Raw genomic sequence first — 25,299 nt, forward strand, 5'->3', positions numbered from 1 at the left:
TTCATTGGCTTCCTGTTATTCTAGAATAGAATTTAAAATTCTTCTTCTTACCTTATAAGGTTTTGAATAATCAGGTCCCATCTTATCTTAGGGACCTCATAGTACCATATCACCCCAATAGAGCACTTCGCTCTCAGACTGCAGACTTACCTTGTAGTTCCTAGGGTTTGTAAGAGTAGAATGGGAGGCAGAGCTTCAGCTTTCAGGCTCCTCTCCTGGGGAACCAGCTCCCAATTCAGATCAGGGAGACAGACACCCTCTCTACTTGTAAGATTAGGCTTAAAAACTTTTCCTTTTTGCTAAAGCTTATAGTTAGGGCCTGGATCAGGTGACCCTGAACCATCCCTAGTTATGCTGCTATAGACTTAGACTGCTGGGGGGTTCCCATGATGCACTGAGTGTTTCTTTCTCTTTTTGCTCTGTAGCACCACTCTGCATTTAATCATTAGTGATTGATCTCTGCTCCCCTCACAGCATGTCTTTTTCCTGGTTCTCTCCCTCAGCCCCAACCAGTCCCAGCAGAAGACTGCCCCTCCCTGAGCCTGGTTCTGCTGGAGGTTTCTTCCTGTTAAAAGGGAGTTTTTCCTTCCCACTGTCGCCAAGTGCTTGCTCACAGGGGGTCGTTTTGACCGTTGGGGTTTTTCCGTAATTATTGTATGGCTTTGCCTTACAATATAAAGCGCCTTGGGGCAACTGTTTGTTGTGATTTGGCGCTATATAAATAAAATTGGTTTGATTTGATTTGATCTAAGTCTGACCCACCCAACCTGGGTTCAGGTGTTTAGTAAATCACATTTTTTGGGGCCGTGCAGTGGTTCTCCTAATGGTTAACTTTGTTGTGGACATTAACAGTTAAGACCCGTGTGTTTTCTCAGTAATCATACATGAAGTTGACCTAAGAGATGAAGCTACCGACAGCTGCTAACAGTGCTAACACCGTTAGCATGCAACAATAAATCTGAGTGTTGACTTCATGTGAATATTACAACAGAGACGTCTGATCCATGAGGATGTGTGTCCACAACAAGACAGATTATTCAGGTATTTGTAATAAAATACTACACAGACAGACAGTTTCCACAACCAGCCGCATCGAGCAGACGACGAGCTAAAGACGCTCCACTCAGCCGCTGTCAGTCATGCCCCCAAATTTACAAAAACCTTTGTCGTAAAACATCTTAGAGATAACTGATACAGGATGTCGAGTTCCACTGGGGTGATCTGACCGAACTAGAAAAAAAATTCATCCCTGTCCAGTTGTCACAGAGGACGGAACTATCTGTAGACACCTAAACCGTTTTTAGTACAAGGCTGTAAACATGTTTATTTCTGCTCTAAAGTTGGCGTTTTAACACGGAATTCTGTTGGAATCTGCTCTGAATCCTCGTCTCTAGTGGCCAGTCAAGGTAATGCACTTGCACATTTGACGTGGTATCAGGTTGCTGCTGGGAAACACCGCGTCCCGTTTGACAGCAGAGTTGTCAGATGCCACCGTGAGGCGCCTGAGTGTTGTTTTCATCCACAGCCCAAGTTTTCGTATTAAGGTTGTATAAATAATTTCTGAATCTGTATCATTATTTCAGATGATTTAACCTGTTCCCTGTCACAGCGCCCTCTAGGCCGAGCAGTGTGTGTTTTTATAGCAGCGCACACAAACGCTCGGTGGCTACTGATCAAAGAAACAAAAAATCACATCAAATAAATGACGGGACAAAGGAAGCATGCGAAGGACAGTATGTGACGTCAGTGTTTATCCAGAGTGAGTATGCGGTGCATCCGCCGCGCACGCTTTGAAATCACATTACCGCCAATACTGAAGCAAAAACAGAAACTATGATGTGCCAAAAATCTTTTTCCTCCAACATGGAGAGAATAAGACACAAAATGACTACAGACGGGCTCGGGGAAGTGAAAAGTAAAAAGAAATGGGAGAAAGGAAGGAAGGCGAGCAGCCGTGGGTGAGTCGCTCCAGAACTGGCCTCTCGGCGGGGGGCTGTACTCGGGGCGAGATCGCAGGCCTGCTGCCACGCTGAAGCCTTCACAGGCACACAGCGACGGGAAGCTGCTGGCAGCAGGTCATCTCTCTGATTCACCCCAACAGACCGCCAGCTATCAGCCGCGCTCCACCGACTCAGCCCCGCCCACAGCCCGCCTCACTCACTGCACGTCACACCGCTGCTTTTTAAAATCAGAACGAGCGTTTCTTCTCAGCTTTTGTCACCAATGTAATAAAAACTCAGACTTCAAATGGATTTTCTTCTTTTGATGCAGCTTTCATGCCTGAAGTGTCTGATTTCAGACCTTTATGTCTGACACGCCCACTGAAGCGGTCTGTGCTGTCTGTTAACACCAGCTCCGCCCCATTTGAACCTGCAGGCTCAGAAACAGTATGGGCCCCGTCCTGCACCCCACGCACAGCAGCACTAAGTGTCGTTGCTAGTTGCTGTTACTTTCTTGCTCAGAGCCATCGTCCTGTCACTCACAATAACCTGTGGGTGTGTCAGTGTAAAAATGAGGTGTGGTCAGCTGGTGCATTCATGTTTTCCATCACCAGAGAAACCAAGTCTAAAAAATCAGGTGATGTTTGGAGCTGCACAAAGAAGCACAACAACAAAGTGTCAGAAAGAAGTTTATTAATCCTGAAGGAAATGACTTTATAAGCTTTATTTATATAAGCTGTTCATTGCTTTTTAAAGCTGCTGCTGTGTTGTTTTTTGTGTAGCTGTTTGGAAAGTGCCAATGTCATAAACATCTCGTCTGTTCTGTCCTTTGCACGTTGTCCCCGTGTCGGTGTGGATTTCCTCCACAGTCAAAACATCTGGAATTAGTCTTGGTTCAATGCAGAGGCTGAATTTAACTGTGTGGACAATGACAATAGAAGGCCCTTCTTCTCCTCCTCCTCCTTCTTCTCCTCCTCCTCCTTCTTCTCCTTCTCCTCCTTCCTCGGTTAGTCACAATGGGTACAAAATGTCCAACCTGTGGTCTGGACCTGCTTTCTGCTCTGCTCTCTAAGGACCTCTGATCTGGCAGCACGTCGCTCACCGCTGGAACTAGACAGTGTCTGTTCCTACAGTCCACTGTGAAGTACCATGTGGGTCAGGTTCAGGTCTGCTGCGGTCTTTCTTCATTTCGGTCCTCTTGGTCAGAGTGTAAGTTCCATATGATTTTTCTGTATTATCAGCTCTGTAAATTAGAGTTTTTGTATGTTGCTGTCGTGTACTGAATTTATACGTACAGGCTCTCATATATTCGGTTCACTGTCCTTCAGCAAGCTGCAACTCAGCTTGCATCATCATCAACATCACACTTTACTACTTGGCGAGGGTGCACTTTAATTACAATGCAAACAGGCCAGCATGCGCCGCGTGCCAGTTAAAGCGCGTGTTGTTTCAGTTCAGATGTAGCGGCTGTGCACGGCTGCCAGAGCATCTGACCTGCTGTCACCTTTTATCATCACTCACAAATAGCTGTGTGAAAATTAATGATGACAACATACACACAATGCAACGCAACTTACTACACCTTAACTACAGGGACGTGAAATACACAGTGACATGGATCAAACTCAGCTCTGTTCACCGTGTGTGTCGTGTTATTCTGGATGACCAGAAATAAGAGGAGCAGAAAATTCACTGTTAACTTCTTCCTGCCTCCTTTTTTCAGGCATGTCTTTTGATGTTATAACTTTTATTTTCTGTTGTTGTGGGTTGACTTTGAGGGTTTGTGTCTTTTGTACTAGACACTACTGTGGCTGAGGTGACGCTGTGTTTTTTTTATTGTGGTGTGAGACCTGATCCGAAGTAAATAAATGGAATGAAACAGTTTAGGCTGGGTGTTATCGAATTTGTCCTTCTGAGCTGTCAGAGGACTGAGATGATTGTTGTTCGTCCTGCTGGACAAAGTCGTGATTATTTATGATCATTTGTTGGACAAATAATTAAAGTGTAGAAACGTTTTGGTATGTGAGTCCTTGTTGTCCTCAGATTTGCAGATCAGAAGAGACGGCTCTTTTTTGGGTCCTTTTGCTGATTGCAGGAATTGGACGTCTTCTGTCTTTGGCTGAGACACTGAATCTTGCCTTTGTGTCCTCTAGAGCCACTCTTGTAAGGTATTTGTTAGCTGGTTTGCCTCAGAGACGTCCTCCCTAATGCTGTCACAAGCCCCGTGGGCTCGTGGTCAAAGCCGCCACATTGCCCACAGCCCGCCCCACAGGTCAAAGTGTCCAAACATTTGATGGACGCTGTATGTCTTTCAGTGCAGTGGTTCCCAAACCTTTTCTGCAGGGCCCAATATTATCACCCCAAACACACAGGTACACGTTGTTTACTTCCAAACTCCATTTTTATTTATTGTCAACATTGCAATTTGATCACAAATACTTCTTACTGAGAGGAACAAAACCTTTGCAGTGGGAGTATTAAAACTGACGTGTGTCACTGCGGTGGGGAGTGCGGGGGGTTAGGGGTGGAGCTTTTCCCATTGGTTTGTAGGCGAGAGGCGGGGCTTATGCTGGACAGGCCACCACAGGGCCACAAATAGACAAACACACCTACAGTCAATCTCATGTGTCCAGGTCACCAGAAACTGGGACGAGCCAGAGCTCCCAGAGGGAACTTTTCATGTTCTCTCCATGTTTGTGGGGGTTTCCTCTGGGTGCTCCGGCTTCCTCATGCAGATTAGATGGACGGGAAACTTTATAATTGTTCAGGTCTCCCTTGTAAAGAGGTTAAATTAAAAATCCACTCAAACACAAGGACACACATAAATCCACACAGAAAGGACCAGGTCCTCCCCAGGACTGTCTCGCTGTGAGGAAACAGTGCTAACCACTCATCCACTGTGCCACCCAACATGCATTATTCATTTTCATTTTTTTTTTTATTCTTTCTCACAAACATCTCCATGTTCTGAGAGCAGTGCTCAAGCATGGTCCTCATCAGCTCTAAAGCTGTTCCAAACCCACCAAAATACACTAAAACTATGTAACAATAGAAATATGAGTTATTATATATGTTCATATTACAACTACAACCCCAATTCCAATGAAGTTGGGACGTTGTGTAAAATGTAAATATAAACAGAATACAATCATTTTCAAATCCTCTTCAACCTATATTCAATTGAATACACCACAAAGACAAGATATTTAATGTTCAAACTGATAAACTTTATTGTTTTTGTGCAAATATTTACTCATTTTGAAATAGATGCCTACAACACTTTTCAAAAAAGCTGGGACAGTGGTATGTTTACCACTGTGTTACATCACGTTACCTTCTAACAACACTCAATAAGTGTTTGGGAACTGAGGACAGTAATTGTGAGTGTCATGATTGGGTATAAAAGGAGCATCCCCAAAAGTCTCAGCCATTCACAAGCAAAGATGGGGTGAGGATCACCACTTTGTGAAGAACTACATGAAAAAAATAGTCTAACAGTTTAAGAACGATGTTTCACAACATTCAGTTGCAAGGAATTTAGGGATTCCATCATCTACCATCCAGTTCAGATAATCTGCATAACTTTCTACAGGCCAAAAACCAACAGTGAATGCCTGTGACCTTTGATCCTTCAAGCGGCACTGCATTAAAAACCGACATCATTGTGTAAAGGATCTTACTGCGTGAGCTCAGGAACACTTCAGAAAACCATTGTCAGTTAACACAGTTCGTCGCTACATCTACAAGTGCAAGTTAAATCTACCATGCAAAGTGAAAGCCAAACATCAACAACATCTAGAAATGCCGCCGCCTTCTCTGGGCCTGAGCTCATTTGAAATGGACAGACGCAAAGTGGAAAAGTACTGTGGCCTGATGAGTCCACATTTCAACTTGTTTTTGGAAATCATGGATGCCTTTCTTCTGGACAAAAGAGGAAAAAGACCATCCAAATTGTTATCAGAGCAAAGTTCAAAAGCCAGCATCTGTGATGGTATGGGGGTGTGTTAGTGCCCATGGCATGGACAACTTACACATCTGTGATGGTATGGGGTGTGTTAGTGCCCATGGCATGGACACTAACACACCCCCATACCATCACAGATGGCACCATTAATTTGGGGGAGGTGATGGTCTAGTGGTTAAGGCATTGGGCTTGATACTAGAACATCCTCGGTTCAAATCGCAGGCTGACTGGAAAATCACTCAGGGCCCTTGGGCAAGGTCTTTAATCCCCTATTGCTCCCTTTGTGTAGTGAGTAGTGTACTGTGTAGTATGGCAGCACCCTCACCCTCACATCGGGGTGAATGTGAGGCATTATTTGCAAAGCGCTTTGAGGGTCTGATGCAGATGGAAAAGTACTATATAAATGCAGTCCATTTTATTGTATCAATGCTGAAAGGTACATCCAGGTTTTGGAGCAACACATGCTGCCATCCAAGCAAAGTCTTTTTCAGGGACGTCCCTGCTTATTCAGCAAGACAATGCCAAACCACATTCTGCACGTGTTACAACAGCGTGGCTTCGTAGTAAAAGAGTGCAGGTACTAGACTGGCCTGCCTGCAGTCCAGACCTGTCGCCCATTGAAAATGTGTGGTGCATTATGAAGCGCAAAATACGACAACGGAGACCCCGGACTGTTGGACAACTGAAGTCGTACATCAAGCAAGAATGGGAAAGAATTCCACCTACAAAGTTTCAACAATTAGTGTCCTCAGTTCCCAAACGCTTGTTAGAAGGAAAGGTGATGTAACACAGTGGTAAACATACCACTGTCCCAGCTTTTTTGAAATGTGTTGCAGGCATCCATTTCAAAATGAGCAAATATTTTCACAAAAACAATCAAGTTTATCAGTTTGAACATTAATATCTTGTTTTTGTGGTGTATTCAATTGAATATAGGTTGAAGAGGATTTGCAAATCATTGTATTCTGTTTTTATTTACATTTCAAAGGATTCAAAAAAATTTTATTGTCATATGCACAAAAGAACATGTTCTCTGCACAATGAAATGTGTCTACTGCATTTAACCCATCCTAATTGCCAGTAGGAGCAGAAGTCGCCATTAGGCGCCCGGGGACCAGCTCCTTGGTCAACAGCAGGGCTGAGCAAACCAAGACCGACCCATAACAAACGACACACAACACACAACACATTTCACACAACGTCCCAACTTCATTGGAATTGGGGTTGTAGTATTTTAATTACATACTGTCCCTGTAACTGTCCCTTTGCGTAGCGTGTCATAAAAGCAGGGCAGCCAAAGCATAAACATCCTACAACAACAAATCACATTCATTTACCTTGCCAGCCCCCTCTTGCCTACCTTGCCAATACCTCTGCTCCCCCACTTTGGGAATCGCTGTTTTGGTTAGTCATGCATTTTGGCAGTTATTCAATCATTTAAGTTTATCCCCATGATATGAAATACAGAGGGATACAGTGATCAGCATGTCCATTTGGTCAGCACAGTATTTCAATAACCAGTTGACCAATTTCATTCATATTTACCATAATGGTGATCCCTGACACCAGTCGATTACGATGACCCTGGGGTTAATACTTGGGTGATCCCCCAACACTTTGTATTACTGATTTGTGGGAACCATCATCTCTTGTACATTGAGTCATGCAGTACAAAAGAAACATGCACCTTTTTTCTCCATCATTATGCAGTGTCACAGACAGAAGACCCCAGTGCAGAGAACTGCAATGATGGTGAGTCAGAGCTGGTTTATTATTAACAGCCTGTCAGCACAAACTATGACAGTCCCCTTGCATCAAATCCTCTTCCTTATGCATGGATGTAAGTTCTCTGAGCCTGAGACCAGGTACTGTGTAAGATAAGATAAGATGAGATATACTTTATTGATCTCACAGTGGAGAAATTATGTTTACACTCCAGTTACCTCAGACAGCAATTAGTCCACAATTATTACTTGTTTACCATAATAATGGCACACATCAGAATTAAAGACAGCACATACACATTTGACATTGTTTATGTGCACGAAGTTTGAAGAAGTCCGTTATCCGAATTGAGGCAAGTGGGTGAAGGTCACGCAGCAACCCTGAGATGCGCCGCCATCAGTTTGGGGGGAGAACGTGGGTTGCACCGCCCCCACCGAAGGGGAAGGAGTGATGAAAAGCAGGCGCCGGAAAGGGGAGTGTTGCTTGGGGGGGGGATGGAGCATGCTTCAGTCCTGTGAAAAGCAGTTTATTGTCTTTGTGAGTTGAGATAAGAAACAGTCAATGTAAGAAACACCCAGGCCGAATAAATTCCTCTGGAGGGAAAACAGTCGGGCAATTTGACCTTCAGGCTTTATAAGCCTGTAATGTTATGGTTACAGCAGTGAAAAACACTTTTTAACAGTTCCAGTTGCACAACCAAATCCCAATTATGAATTAAGAATATTCCCAATTATGAATTAAGAATATTCACCGGCCTCTGAAATCTTCAGCTTCAACTGCAAGGCACACATCTGCTCCAAGATGTCATCCAATTTGCGTCTGAGTTCAAGAGTCATCGCAGTCTAAGAATGCACTGCCTTGCCAACCTTGTTAATCGTGATGGACAAGCGAGGGGCCGTGGTTCTTGACGCCGCCGTCTTGCCAATTTTCCGGTAGATCAGGGCAGCACATAAGCCAAAAAGTACCAGCCCTGCTACCATAAGGCCAAAAATGAATAAATCCTCGACGTCCTCAACCGAGAATGGCACCAAGCATGCAACACGCCAGGAAATCCAGGAGTCAAGAACATAGCCCGCAGGATATGTTCCATCTGGGCATGTAGGATCCCCCGGTCCTGACCTTCTTGTAGAAAAAAATGGTGTCACTAATGTTCAGAGACCAGCTGATCAATTCCATGGTTAATCCAATAGTAGTCCAATAGATCCAGAATCCAGTATAATCTGAGAAATTCACAGTCTGGTGAAGTATGGACTTGAAGGTTAAAAGCAGAGAACAGAGATAAGGGAGAGTGGAGGAGATGCAACCGCTCTCGTCGGAGTCCCAAGCAGTGTCTGGTCACTCTGTGAAGCACCCTACAAGCTCCCTCTCACAATGAGCCTGGCCCTTCTGGGCACAGAGGTTACAAACCTGGATGTGGGTATCTGGCTCGAGTACAGTCTGCTAGAACTCCATCCATGTCCTCTTTCTGGTTGTAGCCCTTCATACAAGACACCTCTGCTTTTCCTTCAAGTATATCTACTACTGGGATAAACACATTGTTCATCTTTTCTCAGCATCAAGGTATGTCGAGAAAGACAAAACACCATTTACATGAGCACCAAAAGTAGATGCAGGCAGTGGAGGCACTGACAGGCAGAGGGATAGCTAGGAAATTTGCATCTTAAATAGCCCACCCAATATGGAGGGAGGGTTTGTTTGATTCTGTGAAGTGTATGATTGATTGATTGATTATTTGGAGAGTGAGACCTGTTGGTGCATATGAAGCAGAGACACTCGATGTGTGTGCCTGGATGGGCTGACAGGTGTATGATGGAGCGTTTGTGCTCCATCTTAAAGGTGAGAGGAGTTCAGTTCGGTTTAAAATCAAGTTCAAAGTTTGTATGTGTGGTGACTTCAAGCTATGACCCGTTGAAAAGTGTCAGACAACGGTGCTTATGAGCCAGCAGCAGAGCTTCCACTCCCAAACATGTCAAAGCATTTCGTTTTGTTTATACGCCAAGTATTAAGTGACTGCAGCAAAGTTAGGAAGACGGATCACAGATATTTTGGAACCACAGGAAGTGTTTGATCATCACTTCAAAAGATGATTTTTTCCGTGTGGACAGATACAAGTAAAGGTGCATAATGCCACAAATAATGTCGGTCCAGTTCCATTTGATAATCTACAGTCATGGTTTATGATGGGAAATGTTGCTCTATGATCATCTGACCATGAAGATACTTGAAGACGAAGCCCACAAACATCCTTCAATAATGATTCCAGGGGAACTCTTCAGGAGTGGAGCTTGGTGAGAGGTACAGCCTGCTGCAGACGTTTCAGAGGAACACATATCATTGGAACAAAAGTTGCTTCCTGTCAAGGATAAAAGTCTGTCACGAAGAATTAGCCATCAGTGACAACACATCAGCCGCGTCCTCTACCATTCCTTCCCAGGATTCTCTGCCTCCCACATCCATCCTGCAGTTCCTTGACTGTGGAAGTCAGTCGGATTCTATTAGCATCACTTGGCTCTGATTATCCATCAATTAGACCGGAGACGTGCACGGCCCAAAGACCAACAGCTGCAGCCTCGCAGCTCGCTCACTGGAATGCGGCAAACGTCACTGAGGACCAGCTCACCACCTCACACACACACGGAAGTCCAAAAATAGAGCAACCGAGTCAGCAGTGAGACACCAAGAACAAATGGTCCACCTGCATTCATGGAACATTTTTTTACCCTGGATTTTGGTTTGATTTACAGTGTATTTTTTTTCTTTTTACTCTGGATTTTGGTTCTATTTACAGAATAGAACATCGTTTAAATAAAAATAGAACCATTTTAAACATGTTTTTTAACATTGCGACAGTATGATAAATCATGATCCATAAAAACATGAATAACCAGATTTAACTGGTGCAGATCAGTGGTAATCTTTTGTAAAAGTCGGTGAAAGCGGACGAGCCGGTGTAACAGCATATCTTTACCCCCTGGATATCTTTCCCCCCACCCCTGAAAGGCAACATTCCTACAGGACAGTAGTGATTAATACTTACTCAAACCTTGGTACGGCCCAGTCAGGATAGAGAATCCTTTAAACTCTATATTTCATGGTTGTCTTATGGTCCCAGATGAAGCACAGTTTGATTGACAGTGATTGATATTGTTTTTTTCTGTGTGTATCTATAGCTATCTACAGTAATATTTCCAGCTCTGAAGTATGCAGTGGGTGGGTGGGGGTAAGATATCCTGTTACACCGGTACAGTGTGACATGATATCCATTAAAAGTATGTCACACTCTTTAACCAAAGACAGTTTGGACATGCCAACAGAGACCTTTTACCTTTTTGGAAAAGTGGGAAAAATGCAGAAGTAGTGTTTTGCACAAGCACAAAATCAGTCGTGTAATGGACTCGGACACGTACGTCAGCAGATATAAAATAGTCGGTAATATGAATTTTATGTGCTGTTTTAAAAAATAAGCTTGTTTCCTCAATTTTGAAATTGGGATGGAAATTAAGGTCAAAGGTCAGCAATGGGAAATGGCCCCAACCAACCACGAAACAGAAGTCGGTGAGTCCATAACCTCCGTGTCTGAGGTGGTAAGAAGTCATGGGTCCTCTCTTATTCCAGGACAGCGTGGATCAAAATCACTTTTCAGGGAGAGCCAAAGTCAGTCGCGTCTGGACTCTGGCTGATTGATACCTAAATCATGTGTTGGCGATGGGCAGAACATGCCCACATGTGCCAGAAGCATCATCAGCCTTCCTGCTTCGTCCAGCCTCTATTAGCTGACGCCTGTTTGGCTGCTGGCACTTTCTGGTTTACAGAGTCCAAACTGAAATAGCTCAGGAGCCTGTGGGACTGTCTGATGGGGCCCCACATGACAGGAGCCAAAGCCTGGACTCAGGCAGAAGCCCCCCCCCACCCCGTCATTTTCTCCTAGCTTGATGAGGCAGCGCAAGCGACACCACTTGAACATCTTCAGGTCCCCAACATGGTTCAACTGAGTGCAGATTGTCATTCTGGGAGCAACAGGATCCACTGTTCTGCCAAATACAATAACATCAGGGGTGAAAATGTTTGGTTGGTGGAGGTAAAGTTTTCACCTGGTTGTTTGTTTGTTTGTTAACAGCCTGTAACCCACATTTTTTGTTATGACATTTTTACAGCCAATTCATATCCCAATAGGCAACAACTGATGCAATTTTCAAGGTCAAAGGGTGAGGGAGAAGTCAGGAAAAATCTTGGAAAATGGCAAAAAAAAAAAAAAAAAAACTCCCACTCCTTTAACATTGAGCAAAACTAAAAATTCAAAAGTTCATAATTGTCAGAAAAGATTGCATCTCTTTCATACCCGAGAGCGTTATGTAGGATGGTATCCTTTATCGACTGGCGAGGTTTGATCCGCATCTGATCTGTGCTGTGGATTTCGTGAACATTTGATTTTAACACTGAAAAAGCCTTTTGATCTATATTTTTGTTATGAAAAGTCACTTCTATCAGGACTTGACCTTGAAATTTTTTTCCAAGGTAATAATTTGTAAAATTGGAAACTATTGACTTTGTGTGTGTGTGTGTGTGTGTGTGTGTGTGTGTGTGTGTGTGTGTGTGTGGTGTGTGTGTGTGTTGTGTGTGTGTGTGTGTGTGTGGTGTGTGTGTGTGTGTGTGTGTACAGCAATGGTACACCAGCACGATGAACCTTCTGGGGACCTGGCTGACTGACCGCATGGACCTACAGCTTCAGTCTATCAGCTGAAGATCCTGATCCGGATTGTTAAGGTGAGTCCAGCAACATTTTCTGTCGTCTTTTCTTCACACTGCGCGTGTTTTTGAACGATTCATGCATCTGATCAAAGTTGTTGTTTGGTTTTGAATATGGCTGAACTTTATTTGGAACCTCCTCAATGTTGCATCAGCGTATGTCTGGAAAAATTCTCCTGATATTAACCAAGGTCCAGCTGGATACAGCAGGTTTTAGGTTTTTTATAACACGTGTCACTGATGTGCACATATGAAGGGCTGCTTTCTTTGAGCCACTCCCACTCAGTCACTCCTGACCCAGCCTGACACACCCACATGGTCTGTTACATCACTTCCTGCCTCTCCTCCTTTGCTGAGAGGACAACCAGCAGCTCCTACTCCATTCTTAGGGCCCTGTTGGTGGGCCGCCAGAAGAGGAGGTACCGCTGGCCCACCACCAGAGGGCGCCCTGCCTGAAGTGCGGGCTTCAGGCACGAGAGGGCGCTGCCGCCTCCAGGGACAAGCTGTGGTGACAGCTGTCACCCATCAACCATGACAGCTGTCACTGATCATCTACTCCACATCTGGAATAAAAGCAGGAGACACCTCCACCACATTGCCGAGATATCATCTTCATCAAGAGGTAATATCCTCAGCCTTTGTGGTATTTTCTAAATCTATCTATTGTGAGTGTTTGCAGGAGTACCGGTCCGTAGTTTGTGGAGGCTGTGCAGGACGGCACTCTTTTTCTTCTGAGGGATTGCTGCAACACATATTGAGTGAGAGGTGGAGGTGGAATTCCCACCAGGATTGTTACTGGGTGTACACACACCCACACTTGACTGTCTTTGTTTTCTGCCAGCAGTACCAGATCCGACACGCCGTGAAGGTGGCCACCTGGGGACTTCGGGACTTGGCAGCTCCAGTATCCCTCGGGTTCGGTGGCGATGGAAATCGTGTGGTTCCGGTTCGTCTCTAGACCGGCGTCTCCTGTCGTCGAGCCTGCCCACACGACACCTTTATTAATTGACTTGTGTACATTCTGTAATCTGCTGTGTTTGGTTGTGACATTCACAACAGTAAAGTGTTCTAATTTAACTCCTTCCATTGTCCGTTCATTTGCGCCCCCTGTTGTGGGTCCGTGTCACTACACTTTCCCAACAGGATATCTCGGCCAGCGTCATGGACTCCGAGGGGCGTCACCCGGCTGTTGAACGACCAATGGGAGAGCGGGGAGCGCAGGCGTCTGCAGGAGGCGTGATTGGTGAGCTACAGCACATTCTCACCGCCTTTACGGCTCGGATGGATCAAATATCCGAGCAAAACATCCTCCTGAACCGCAGGGTGGAGGCTCTGTCCGCGCAAGTGGCGGCGAGCGCTCAGGGCGCTGCTGCAGCTCCTCCTCCTGCCAACCCTGTGCAGGATATGAATGTTCCAGTGGTGGTTCAACAACCCCTCCCACCATCCCCTGAAGCATACATAAGCCCTCCAGAGCCGTACGGAGGTTGTGTGGAGACGTGTGCGGACTTTCTCATGCAGTGTTCGCTCGTCTTCGCACAACGTCCCGTCATGTACGCATCAGACGCTAGCAAAATAGCTTATGTGATTACTCTGCTTCGGGGAGAGGCACGCGCTTGGGCTACGGCGCTTTGGGAGCAAAATTCACGGCTCCTTCACACGTACACTGGGTTTGTGAGGGAGTTCAGAACAGTGTTTGATCACCCTAATAGGGGAGAGGCCGCTTCAACTGTGCTGCTGTCGATGAGACAGGGACGCCGGAGCGCAGCCTCTTATGCAGTCGACTTCCGCATCGCGGCTGCGAGGTCCGGCTGGAATAACGCTGCGCTCCGTGCCGCTTTCGTAAACGGACTGTCGTCGGTCCTGAAGGAGCACCTGGTGGCCAAGGATGAACCGCGGGAATTAGATGGGCTTATCGATCTTGTTATACGGTTAGACAATCGGTTGGAGGAACGCCGTCGGGAACGAGACGAAGGGCGTGGCCGGGCGCGCGCCGTCCCTCTTCCTTCCGGGTCCGAGAAAGGTCCGCCCTTCCCACGCTCCCTGGCCTCTACGTCCCGTGGGGTGACAGCTCCCCCTGCTGACGAAGCTATGGACACGAGCAGGGCCACATTCAGACCACCGAATAGACAGAGGAGGCTTCCCCGCGGGGCGTGTTTTGTTTGTGTCTCAATGGAGCATCAATTGAGCAATTGCCCCGAACGGTTAAACACCAACGCCCGCCCCTAGAAACTGGGCTTAGGGTGGGCCAAGAAATTCATGTGGGACACACACACATTTCCACACGGCTCCCAGTTACAATCCTTAGTGGGGATTTAACCCTTCAGGCCCCAGCACTGGTAGACACAGGGTCAGAAGGGAATCTGCTAGACAGCAGATGGGCCAGGGAGGTAGGGCTCCCTCTGGTGGCGCTTCCTTCACCATTGCAGGTGCGAGCACTAGATGGCACCCTACTCCCTTTAATCACACACAGGACACTACCAGTAACTCTGGTAGTGTCAGGGAATCATAGGGAGGAGATTGAGTTTTTTGTGACTCCTTCTACCTCCCGTGTGATTCTGGGGTTCCCCTGGATGCTAAAACACAATCCCCGGATTGATTGGCCGTCCGGGGTGGTGGTACAGTGGAGCGAGACCTGCCATCGGGTGTGTTTGGGATCCTCGGTTCCTCCCGGTTCCCAGGCTAAGGAGCAGGTCAAAGTTCCCCCCAATCTGTCGGCGGTGCCGGTTGAGTACCACGATCTTGCTGACGTTTTTAGCAAGGATCGGGCACCCACCCTTCCCCCGCACCGTCCGTACGATTGTGCCATCGATTTGTTGCCAGGCGTGGAGTTCCCGTCCAGCAGGCTGTACAACCTCTCCCGACCTGAGCGCGAATCGATGGAGACCTACATCCGGGACTCCTTAGCTGCCGGGCTGATCCGTAACTCCACCTCTCCGATGGGAGCAGGTTTCTTTTTTGTGTGCAAAAAAGATGGCGGTCTTCGTCCATGCATTGATTACCGGGGGCTGAACGAGATCACGGTTCGCAACCGATACCCATTGCCTTTGTTGGATTCGGTGTTCACCCCCCTGCATGGAGCCAAAATCTTCACAAAGTTGGATCTTAGGAACGCATACCACCTAGTTCGGATCCGGAAGGGAGACGAATGGAAGACGGCATTCAACACCCTGTTAGGTCATTTTGAGTACCTGCTCATGCCGTTCGGCCTCACTAACGCCCCCGCGACGTTCCAAGCTTTGGTTAATGACGTCTTGCGGGACTTCCTGCACCGATTCGTCTTCGTATATCTGGACGATATACTCATCCGGCAGCGCTTCTGGTGGGCGTTCCTGGAGACTGATGTCCGGGCTTACATCCAGGCCTGTACCACCTGTGCCAGGGGCAAGGCGGACCACCAGAAGGCACAGGGACTCCTACAGCCACTTCCTGTGCCTCATCGCCCCTGGTCCCACATCGGTCTGGATTTTGTCACGGGCTTCCTGCCGTCCCGGGGACACACCACCATTCTCACGATAGTGGACCGATTCTCCAAGGCAGCCCACTTCGTGGCCCTCCCGAAGCTCCCGTCGGCCCAGGAGACGGCGGATCTCCTGGTCCACCATGTCGTCCGGCTGCATGGGATACCTACAGACATCGTTTCAGATCGCGGTCCCCAGTTCTCCTCGCAGGTATGGAGAAGTTTCTGCTGGGAACTGGGGGCCACCGTAAGACTCTCGTCTGGGTATCACCCTCAGACTAACGGACAGGCCGAACGGGCCAACCAAGAGTTGGAGCAAGCCCTTCGGTGTACTACCTCCGCACACCCGACGGCTTGGAGTGAACATCTGGCCTGGATCGAGTACGCTCATAACAGCCAAGTGTCCTCTGCCACCGGCCTCTCCCCGTTTGAGGTGTGTCTGGGGTACCAACCCCCTTTGTTTCCTTTGGTGGAGGGAGAGGTCGGTGTGCCCTCGGTCCAGGCCCACCTGCGGAGATGCAGTCGGGTGAGGCGCACCGCCCGTTCGGCCTTGTTGAGGGCCCGACGAGGCAAAAGCCCATGCAGACCGTCGACGGTCCCCGGCCCCTGCATACCAGCCCGGGCAGGAGGTATGGCTTTCCACCAAGGACATTCCACTCCAGGTCGAGTCACCCAAGTTGAAAGACCGATTCATTGGACCATTCACCATCCTTAAGGTCCTCAGTCCTACCGCAGTGAGGCTCCAACTCCCGGCCTCACTGCGGATCCATCCGGTCTTCCATGTCTCCAGGATTAAACCGCATCACACCTCACCCCTCTGTGCACCCGGTCCGGCGCCGCCTCCTGCCCGTATTATCGACGGGGAGCCGGCTTGGACAGTACGCCGGCTCTTGGACGTCCGTCGAATGGGCCGGGGCTTCAGTATTTGGTGGACTGGGAAGGGTATGGACCCGAAGAACGCTCCTGGGTGAAGAGGAGCTTCATCCTGGACCCGGCCCTCCTGGCCGATTTCTACCGTCGCCACCCAAACAAGCCTGGTCGGGCGCCAGGAGGCGCCCGTTGAGGGGGGGGTCCTGTTGTGTGGGCCGCCAGAAGAGGAGGTACTGCTGGCCCACCACCAGAGGGCGCCCTGCCTGAAGTGCGGGCTTCAGGCATGAGAGGGCGCTGCCGCCTCCAGGGACAAGCCGTGGTGACAGCTGTCACCCATCAACCATGACAGCTGTCACTGATCATCTACTCCACATCTGGAATAAAAGCAGGAAGACACCTCCACCACATTGCCGAGATATCATCTTCATCAAGAGGTAATATCCTCAGCCTTTGTGGTATTTTCTAAATGTATCTATTGTGAGTGTTTGTAGGAGTACCGGTCCGTAGTTTGTGGAGGCTGTGCAGGACGGCACTCTTTTTCTTCTGAGGGATCGCTGCAACACATATTGAGTGAGAGGTGGAGGTGGAATTCCCACCAGGATTGTTACTGGGTGTACACAAACCCACACTTGACTGTCTTTGTTTTCTGCCAGCAGTACCAGATCCGACACGCCGAGACGGTGGCCACCTGGGGACTTCGGGACTTGGCGGCTCCAGTATCCCTCGGGTTCGGTGGCGGTTGAAATCGTGTGGTTCCGGTTCGTCTCCAGACGGGCGTCTCCTATCGTCGAGCCTGCCCACACGACACCTTTATTAATTGACTTGTGTACATTCTGTAATCTGCTGTGTTTGGTTGTGACATTCACAACAGTAAAGTGTTCTAATTTAACTCCTTCCATTGTCCGTTCATTTACGCCCCCTGTTGTGGGTCCGTGTCACTACACTTTCCCAACAGGCCCCTTCACACATAGTACAAATGTGGTCGAATTGTGCATGAAGTGCGCATGAAGCTGGAATCATATGCAATACGTGTAAAATCGTAGCTGCCTCTAACACCTCGTGCACCTGTTGCTACACCTATTTGCACACACCAGTGGCCGAAGGACAGAGAGTGCGCTGTGAGAGCCCATTGAACCCTCTCACGGCAGGTGTCAGCCAAATTCCAGGTGACACGTACGTATATCTAACACCGCTTGCATGGCATTTAGAAAATATGTGGCCATTCACACGGTCAGCACAAAAACAGTCAGCAGACGATCACTGTCGAGCTGGATGTGAAATTTGTCTAAGTGCCCTCACGAGTGTGGCTCGTGAGGGCACTTGGACAAATTTCACATTTCACATGTGATGCATGTGACACGTGATGCATGTGTATCGCACGTGTGCGCGTGTGTCGTACCTCCCCACACTTGCATAAAATTCTGATATATATATATATATATATATATATATATATATATATATATGCTGCACAGACATGATCACATGGGGGCCAGACAGGCCTGTCAGAGAGCACACAGCACAGGGAGGCACCTGTCAGCTGCTGACCACAGACTCACTGACAGTTCACATAACACAGACACAGTGACACATTGGTGTGTGCGCTGAACTGACAGGGGGTGTGGCCGCTGACAGGAGCAGCTGTAGAGATCTGTGGTTCTGGACGTCCCAGCTGGAGAACACATACCGTGTTTGGATGGACATGAACTAACAACTGTCCACTGTGACATGTGTGTGTCTGTTTGCTGTTCTCATGTGGACCTATATAAAAAATATATCACTATTGCGACGGGCTGGAGAAAGGAACCATCAGTTCATAAGGACACGCAGCTGGCGATCTCAATGTTATGTCTGTCTGACAGGACATGTGCGTGGACCTGGCCCAACACGGGTGTCCTGTGAGTGGCATGATGCAGGACCATATGACAAGCCAACAGGGTGAAAAATACGCCACTTTGAGTCACGTATCACCAGAAATACATCATAACAAATGCCGTTTGGTCAGTTGTCACTGCGCTTTTTTCTCTTTTTAAAAAAAATAAGTTTATCTGCTTGTTGATTTTAGTCATTTCACACTCCTGTTATAAGACAGTGATTGTAGCGCAGTGCTAAATTTTGGTCTGGTGATCAGAGCTTACAGGTTCGAATCCAGTGAGTGCCATTCATTTTTTATTTAACCAGGGTTATTTAACCATGGGGTTTTGTATTGTGTCCCCTTTTATGTATTATTTATATCAACCCAGTGACATTCACTAATTATACAGTTGGTTTTTATTTTATTTTTCTCCATATCAGCAGCATGATGTGGTGCACTGTGTTCCTGCTCGCATGACACTGTCGCAGCAGGATCGTACACGCCTGCCCATCGCCTGGATGTTTTCATGGTTCGCTCATACGAGCTGTTCTGCCGCGATTCACCCTGATTTGTACTTATTTGTACTATTCGTACTATGTGTGAAATGGCCCTTAATGCTAGAGTTTGTAGTCCTGAAGAGCTAGCAAGAGAGCTAGGAAGATTTGAAAGTAGCACCTCCTCTAGGTTCCACCCCCTACCCTGTCAGTGCTCCGTCCAAAGCCACATCCCCACAAACTTGAATGCGCATCTGACTGTGGGACTCAGCGGGGCAGAGGAGAGCCAACTTAGCCATTTCAGCATTGACCAAACTACCTCATGTCTTGTTCACTTGTAAAGGCCCCCTGACACGAGCATGTCTTTGACTCGCGCACTAGCATGACCTGTGTCGTGCCGGAGAGTAAACTCATCTTTAACTGGTGCAGACTGAACATGAGAGGGGCGCCAGTGCGTGCTATTGCACACAGAGAATTTTGAATTGTTTCAAAAATCTTTCACATAAATGTCGTGCTATGTGGCGCAATCTAATCACCAACACGATGTACAGTTTGTCAAGTGCAGTAAAGAAGAAGTGAACAGAGCGTCACACACAGTCAGCGGATTGCATCAGAGCGCAGCTCATCTGAAGGATTATACGAAAAAGTTAAATCTCTCATAAACATACTTTAACGGCTGCACACAAGAAGGAAAGAACACACAACTGTTTTACTAAGCCATGACAATGTAACATGACAAATAATTACCTTTGTAGATGACTCAAAATGCTTTTTGCAGCTTGTTAGGCGTGCGTGCGCGAACGTCTGAAGCTGGAGCGGCCCTGTGTGATTCAGGAAGTGATTACAGCCATTTTCAATGGCCAATTTGTAGAGAAAAAGATTAATCCGACACAAAATAATTATTTTGTGTACATAGCGTCCAGCGCAGAGCGTGTGGCAGCCGGTAGAACAAAGAACAGCATCCAGCTGGGATCACAGTGGGTGGGATCATCATGACGACGTGCATGCTACTGCATGAATCAAAGACATGCTCGTGTCGGGGCCTTTCACACCGGGTCTGCTTTGAGTTGCTTCATGCGGCATCATGACGATGCAGGAATGTCTGCATCAGGTGCGTGCAGCAGGGGGGCAGAGAGGAGGTGAGGACGCAGAGGAAGATCTTCAGGCAGTCTGGCTGCAGACTGTGCACTCTGATTTCTCTTCTAGTTTATATTTGTTCTTGTGCAGGGCTGCAGGGCTGTGCTTTGATTTCTGTTATAGTTTATCTTTCTTCCTTTGACGGTGCACAAATGCACCGTCCATGAGTAAATGTGGAGATGTCTAGAGTTATACTTGATGTGGACATGTCTGTCTTTGACAGTCAGTCTGTGAGCAGTGTGTCCTTTTTTGTCCTTTATTTAACACAATTATGAGAAAATTTGAGGGGAGAGTGAGGAACTGCCTACAGCCAGCCATTTTTTTTCTTTTAATTGTTCACATGTGCGTGTGCAAATGAATCGTCCATGGTGGGCTGGAGATGTCTATCAGGGTGAGCCATTAAATGTAACGGTGGAAGTCTTAGTTTCGGCTGTATTCCCTCTGCCATTGTACTGAAGTCAACTTCTTCGGTGAAATGAGATGAGTGTGCACGCACGTAGGAGGGAGGGACACAGATGGGGGTGAGCCTGGTGATACAAGCAGGAAGAACTAGACATGAAGGCATGTGATTGGTTTTTTTGAGAGCGCATCGCTGGGCTTACGTACGAGGTCTGTCAATAAAGCAACGGTCCTTTTTATTTTTTTCAAAAACTATATGGATTTCATTCATATGTTTTTACGTCAGACATGCTTGAACCCTCGTGCGCATGCGTGAGTTTTTCCACGCCTGTCGGTGACGTCATTCGCCTGTGAGCACTCCTTGTGGGAGGAGTCGTCCAGCCCCTCGTCGGAATTCCTTTGTCTGAGAAGTTGCTGAGAGACTGGCGCGTTGTTTGATCAAAATTTTTTCTAAACCTGTGAGACACATCGAAGTGGACACGGTTAGAAAAATTAAGCTGGTTTTCAGTGAAAATTTTAACGGCTGATGAGAGATTTTGAGGTGATTCTGTCGCTTTAAGGACTTTTCACGGTGCGAGACGTCGCTCAGCGCTCTCAGGCGGCGTCATCAGCCTGTTCAAGCTGAAAACCTCCACATTTCAGGCTCTATTGATCCAGGACGTCGTGAGAGAACAGAGAAGTTTCAGAAGAAGTCGGTTTCAGCATTTTATCCGGATATTCCACTGTTAAAGGAGATTTTTTTAATGAAAGACGTGCGGACGGGTCCGCGCGTCGGGACGCAGCCGACGCGGTGCGGCGGCACAGGAAAAACACCTCCGTGTTGATAACCATTTGTAAAATCCAGGCGGCTTTTGATGGCTTTCAGTGGAGTGAGTATATGAGAAATTGTTTAACAGGCAGGACATGTTCCAACTTGTCCTTAAGGCTTCCAACAGAGGTGTTTTTCCTGTGGCGGAGCGTCGCGTCGGCTGCGAGCCGACGCGCGGACCCGTCCGCACGTCTTTCATTAAAAAAATCTCCTTTAACAGTGGAATATCCGGATAAAATGCTGAAACCGACTTCTTCTGAAACTTCTCTGTTCTCTCACGACGTCCTGGATCAACAGAGCCTGAAATGTGGAGGTTTTCAGCTTGAACAGGCTGATGACGCCGCCTGAGAGCGCTGAGCGACGTCTCGCACCGTGAAAAGTCCTTAAAGCGACAGAATCACCTCAAAATCTCTCATCAGCCGTTAAAATTTTCACTGAAAACCAGCTTAATTTTTCGAACCGTGTCCACTTCGATGTGTCTCACAGGTTTAGAAAAAATTTTGATCAAACAACGCGCCAGTCTCTCAGCAACTTCTCAGACAAAGGAATTCCGACGAGGGGCTGGACGACTCCTCCCACAAGGAGTGCTCACAGGCGAATGACGTCACCGACAGGCGTGGAAAAACTCACGCATGCGCACGAGGGTTCAAGCATGTCTGACGTAAAAACATATGAATGAAATCCATATAGTTTTTGAAAAAAATAAAAGGACCGTTACTTTATTGACAGCCCTCGTATAACTAGTCTGAGTGTTATCGATCCTACAGCTGCTACAGGCGGCTGATTTTTTTTCATTCCTTTTTCTGAATACATAATGTATTGACGACTGTTAGGATAGATGGACCATTTCACCCAATATAACAAAGTGTTTCTGAACAGAGTTACCTACCTGAGCTTTAAAGGAACAACGCACCCGGCCACTTCTAGGAACAATGATAAAAACTGTATCAACTGTATCAGTCATCAACCACATCAATCATCAGCTGTACCAATCATCAACTGTATCAGTCATCAACCATCAACTGTACCAATCATTAACTGTATCAGTCATCAACCACATAAATCATCAATTGTATCATTCATTGAGTGTCAGTCATCAACTGTATCAGTCATCAACCACATTGTATCATTCATTGAGTGTCAATCATCAACTGTATCAGTCATCAACCATCAACTGTACCAGTCATCAACCACATCAATCATCAATTGTATCATTCATTGAGTGTCAATCATCAACTGTATCAGTCATCAACCATCAACTGTACCAATCATCAACTGTATCAGTCATCAACCACATCAATCATCAATTATATCATTCATTGAGTGTCAATCATCAACTGTATCAGTCATCAACCATCAACTGTACCAGTCATCAACTGTATCAGTCATCAACCACATCAATCATCAATTGTATCATTCATTGAGTGTCAATCATCAACTGTATCAGTCATCAACCATCAACTGTACCAATCATCAACTGTATCATTCATCAACCACATCAATCATCAATTGTATCATTCATTGAGTGTCAGTCATCAACTGTATCAGTCATCAACCACATTGTATCATTCATTGAGTGTCAATCATCAACTGTATCAGTCATCAACCATCAACTGTACCAGTCATCAACTGTATCAGTCATCAACCACATCAATCATCAGTTGTATCATTCATTGAGTGTCAATCATCAACTGTATCAGTCATCAACCATCAACTGTACCAGTCATCAACTGTATCAGTCATCAACCACATCAATCATCAATTGTATCATTCATTGAGTGTCAATCATCAACTGTATCAGTCATCAACCATCAACTGTACCAATCATCAACTGTATCAGTCATCAACCACATCAATCATCAATTGTATCATTCATTGAGTGTCAGTCATCAACTGTATCAGTCATCAACCACATTGTATCATTCATTGAGTGTCAATCATCAACTGTATCAGTCATCAACCATCAACTGTACCAGTCATCAACCACATCAATCATCAGTTGTATCATTCATTGAGTGTCAATCATCAACTGTATCAGTCATCAACCATCAACTGTACCAGTCATCAACTGTATCAGTCATCAACCACATCAATCATCAATTGTATCATTCATTGAGTGTCAATCATCAACTGTATCAGTCATCAACCATCAACTGTACCAATCATCAACTGTATCAGTCATCAACCACATCAATCATCAATTGTATCATTCATTGAGTGTCAATCATCAACTGTATCAGTCATCAACCATCAACTGTACCAATCATCAACTGTATCAGTCATCAATTGTATCATTCACCAACTGTCAATCATCAACTGTATCAATCATCAATTGTATCATTCACCGACTGTCAGTCATCAACTGTATCAATCATCAATTGTATCATTCACCGACTGTCAGTCATCAACTGTATCAATCATCAATTGCAACAATCATCAACTCTATCAATCATCAACCGTATCAGTCATCAACTGTCTCAGTCATCAACCACATTAATCATCAACTGTATCAGTCATCAACCGAATCAAGTCATCAACTGTATCAATGTGAATGTCCCAGTGTGTACTGTATGTGTGTATGTCCCAGGGAGTGTGTGAATGTCCCAGTGTGTGTGTGTGTGGTTCTATTTCTGTGCTTGTGAGTCTGTGAATCAGCATTCTGATGTGTTTGTTTGTGTCCTTTTGTCTTTTAGAAGAAGTACAGAGACTTCCGTCTCCAGGCGGTGTTGGACTCCACATTAAACAGTAAGATGTACGAAACAGTGAAAAACCGTCTGACACTGGAAGAAGCTACCGCCTCAGTGAGGGATGGCGGGATGCAGGGAGTCTCCATGAAGGACAGTGAGGAGGAGGACGATGGGAACTAGAGGAGGAGCTCTGCATAGGACGGTCCACTAACCCTTTGGCCAGATGTCTCCTTTCCTCCATCCTTCACTTTTTAGTTTCACATTTCTGTCATGATTTAGAAAATGTGAAGTCTTTCTGGAACCAAATGTTTGTGTTGGTGGACGCTTAAACAAAGCAGGCTAGCAGCTCGTGTTTCCTTCAGGAAGTGTGGGTAATCATTTCATATGACCTCAGTAAACGCTCGTCACCTCTGAGCACGTTAAATCAAGGTGATTGTTTTAATTTACCGCCATGGTCATCTGACAGCTCGATAAAATATCAACACACAGGGAGACGCTTGATATTTAAACAAACCGCGGGAAGTCCAAGTCAAACATGCTATGCTAGGCTAACAGTGAACAGCACGCAACATAAACAGTAAACGTGGCATCAGACGCTGACTCTGAACGTAACTGGCCTTCAGCACGGGATGACAGCGGGGTACCTTCAGTGGTGTGCAAAGAGTTTTTTTTATTGTAACATTTGCATCCCTGTGAAAATGCAGTACATGCAGTACACAGTACCACATGTGATTTTATGAAGTACTTCGGTCAGATTTCCTTGCATGAATAAGGATGCCTCCTCGTGGATGTCTGGCACAACTGAGAGGAAGAATACTTCACACTCAGTCTTATTGTCAAAATTCATAAAGTTACATAAATAATGTGTCCAGAAGTGGAACCCACCAGAACCAGAACCGGAACCGACCAGAAACCGGAACCACCCAGGCAGTGAACAATACGACATTTGCAGTTAAAGAGTTTATTTCAGTGTCAGATACAAAGACAGTTCAGTTTTTAGACACATTACTATATATTATGTGGATTATAAGTTATAAATGTTTTTGTTTTGTTTTTTTTACTAGTTTGGGAGGTTCTGTGACTCAGACACTGAAAAATCATGTTATTATTAATTTAAACATCCTTGTGTTAAGTAGCAGCACAGGCTGTGGTGTGCCCATGTGCTGCACTGAGTGTCCTCTGTTAAACTCATCCCAGGGACACGATCTGTTGAAAAG

The 25,299-nt window shown here is 46.3% G+C and overlaps 1 protein-coding gene across 1 annotated transcript in view; it reads left to right on the plus strand.

Annotated features, from left to right (window-relative positions):
* The window catches only part of LOC117507690 (calcium-dependent secretion activator 1-like), a 547,099-nt gene extending 522,751 nt beyond the window's left edge, over positions 1–24,348 (plus strand). Inside the window, 3 exon segments of the mRNA XM_034167504.1 lie at positions 12,290–12,353; positions 12,356–12,393; positions 24,089–24,348. Of these exon segments, the coding sequence (XP_034023395.1) occupies positions 12,290–12,353; positions 12,356–12,393; positions 24,089–24,262 (276 nt within the window). The 3' untranslated portion in view covers positions 24,263–24,348.
* Positions 24,349–25,299: the final 951 nt, after the last annotated feature.

Source organism: Thalassophryne amazonica, chromosome 3, assembly GCF_902500255.1.
Source record: "Thalassophryne amazonica chromosome 3, fThaAma1.1, whole genome shotgun sequence".
Classification (NCBI taxonomy): Eukaryota; Metazoa; Chordata; class Actinopteri; order Batrachoidiformes; family Batrachoididae; genus Thalassophryne; species Thalassophryne amazonica.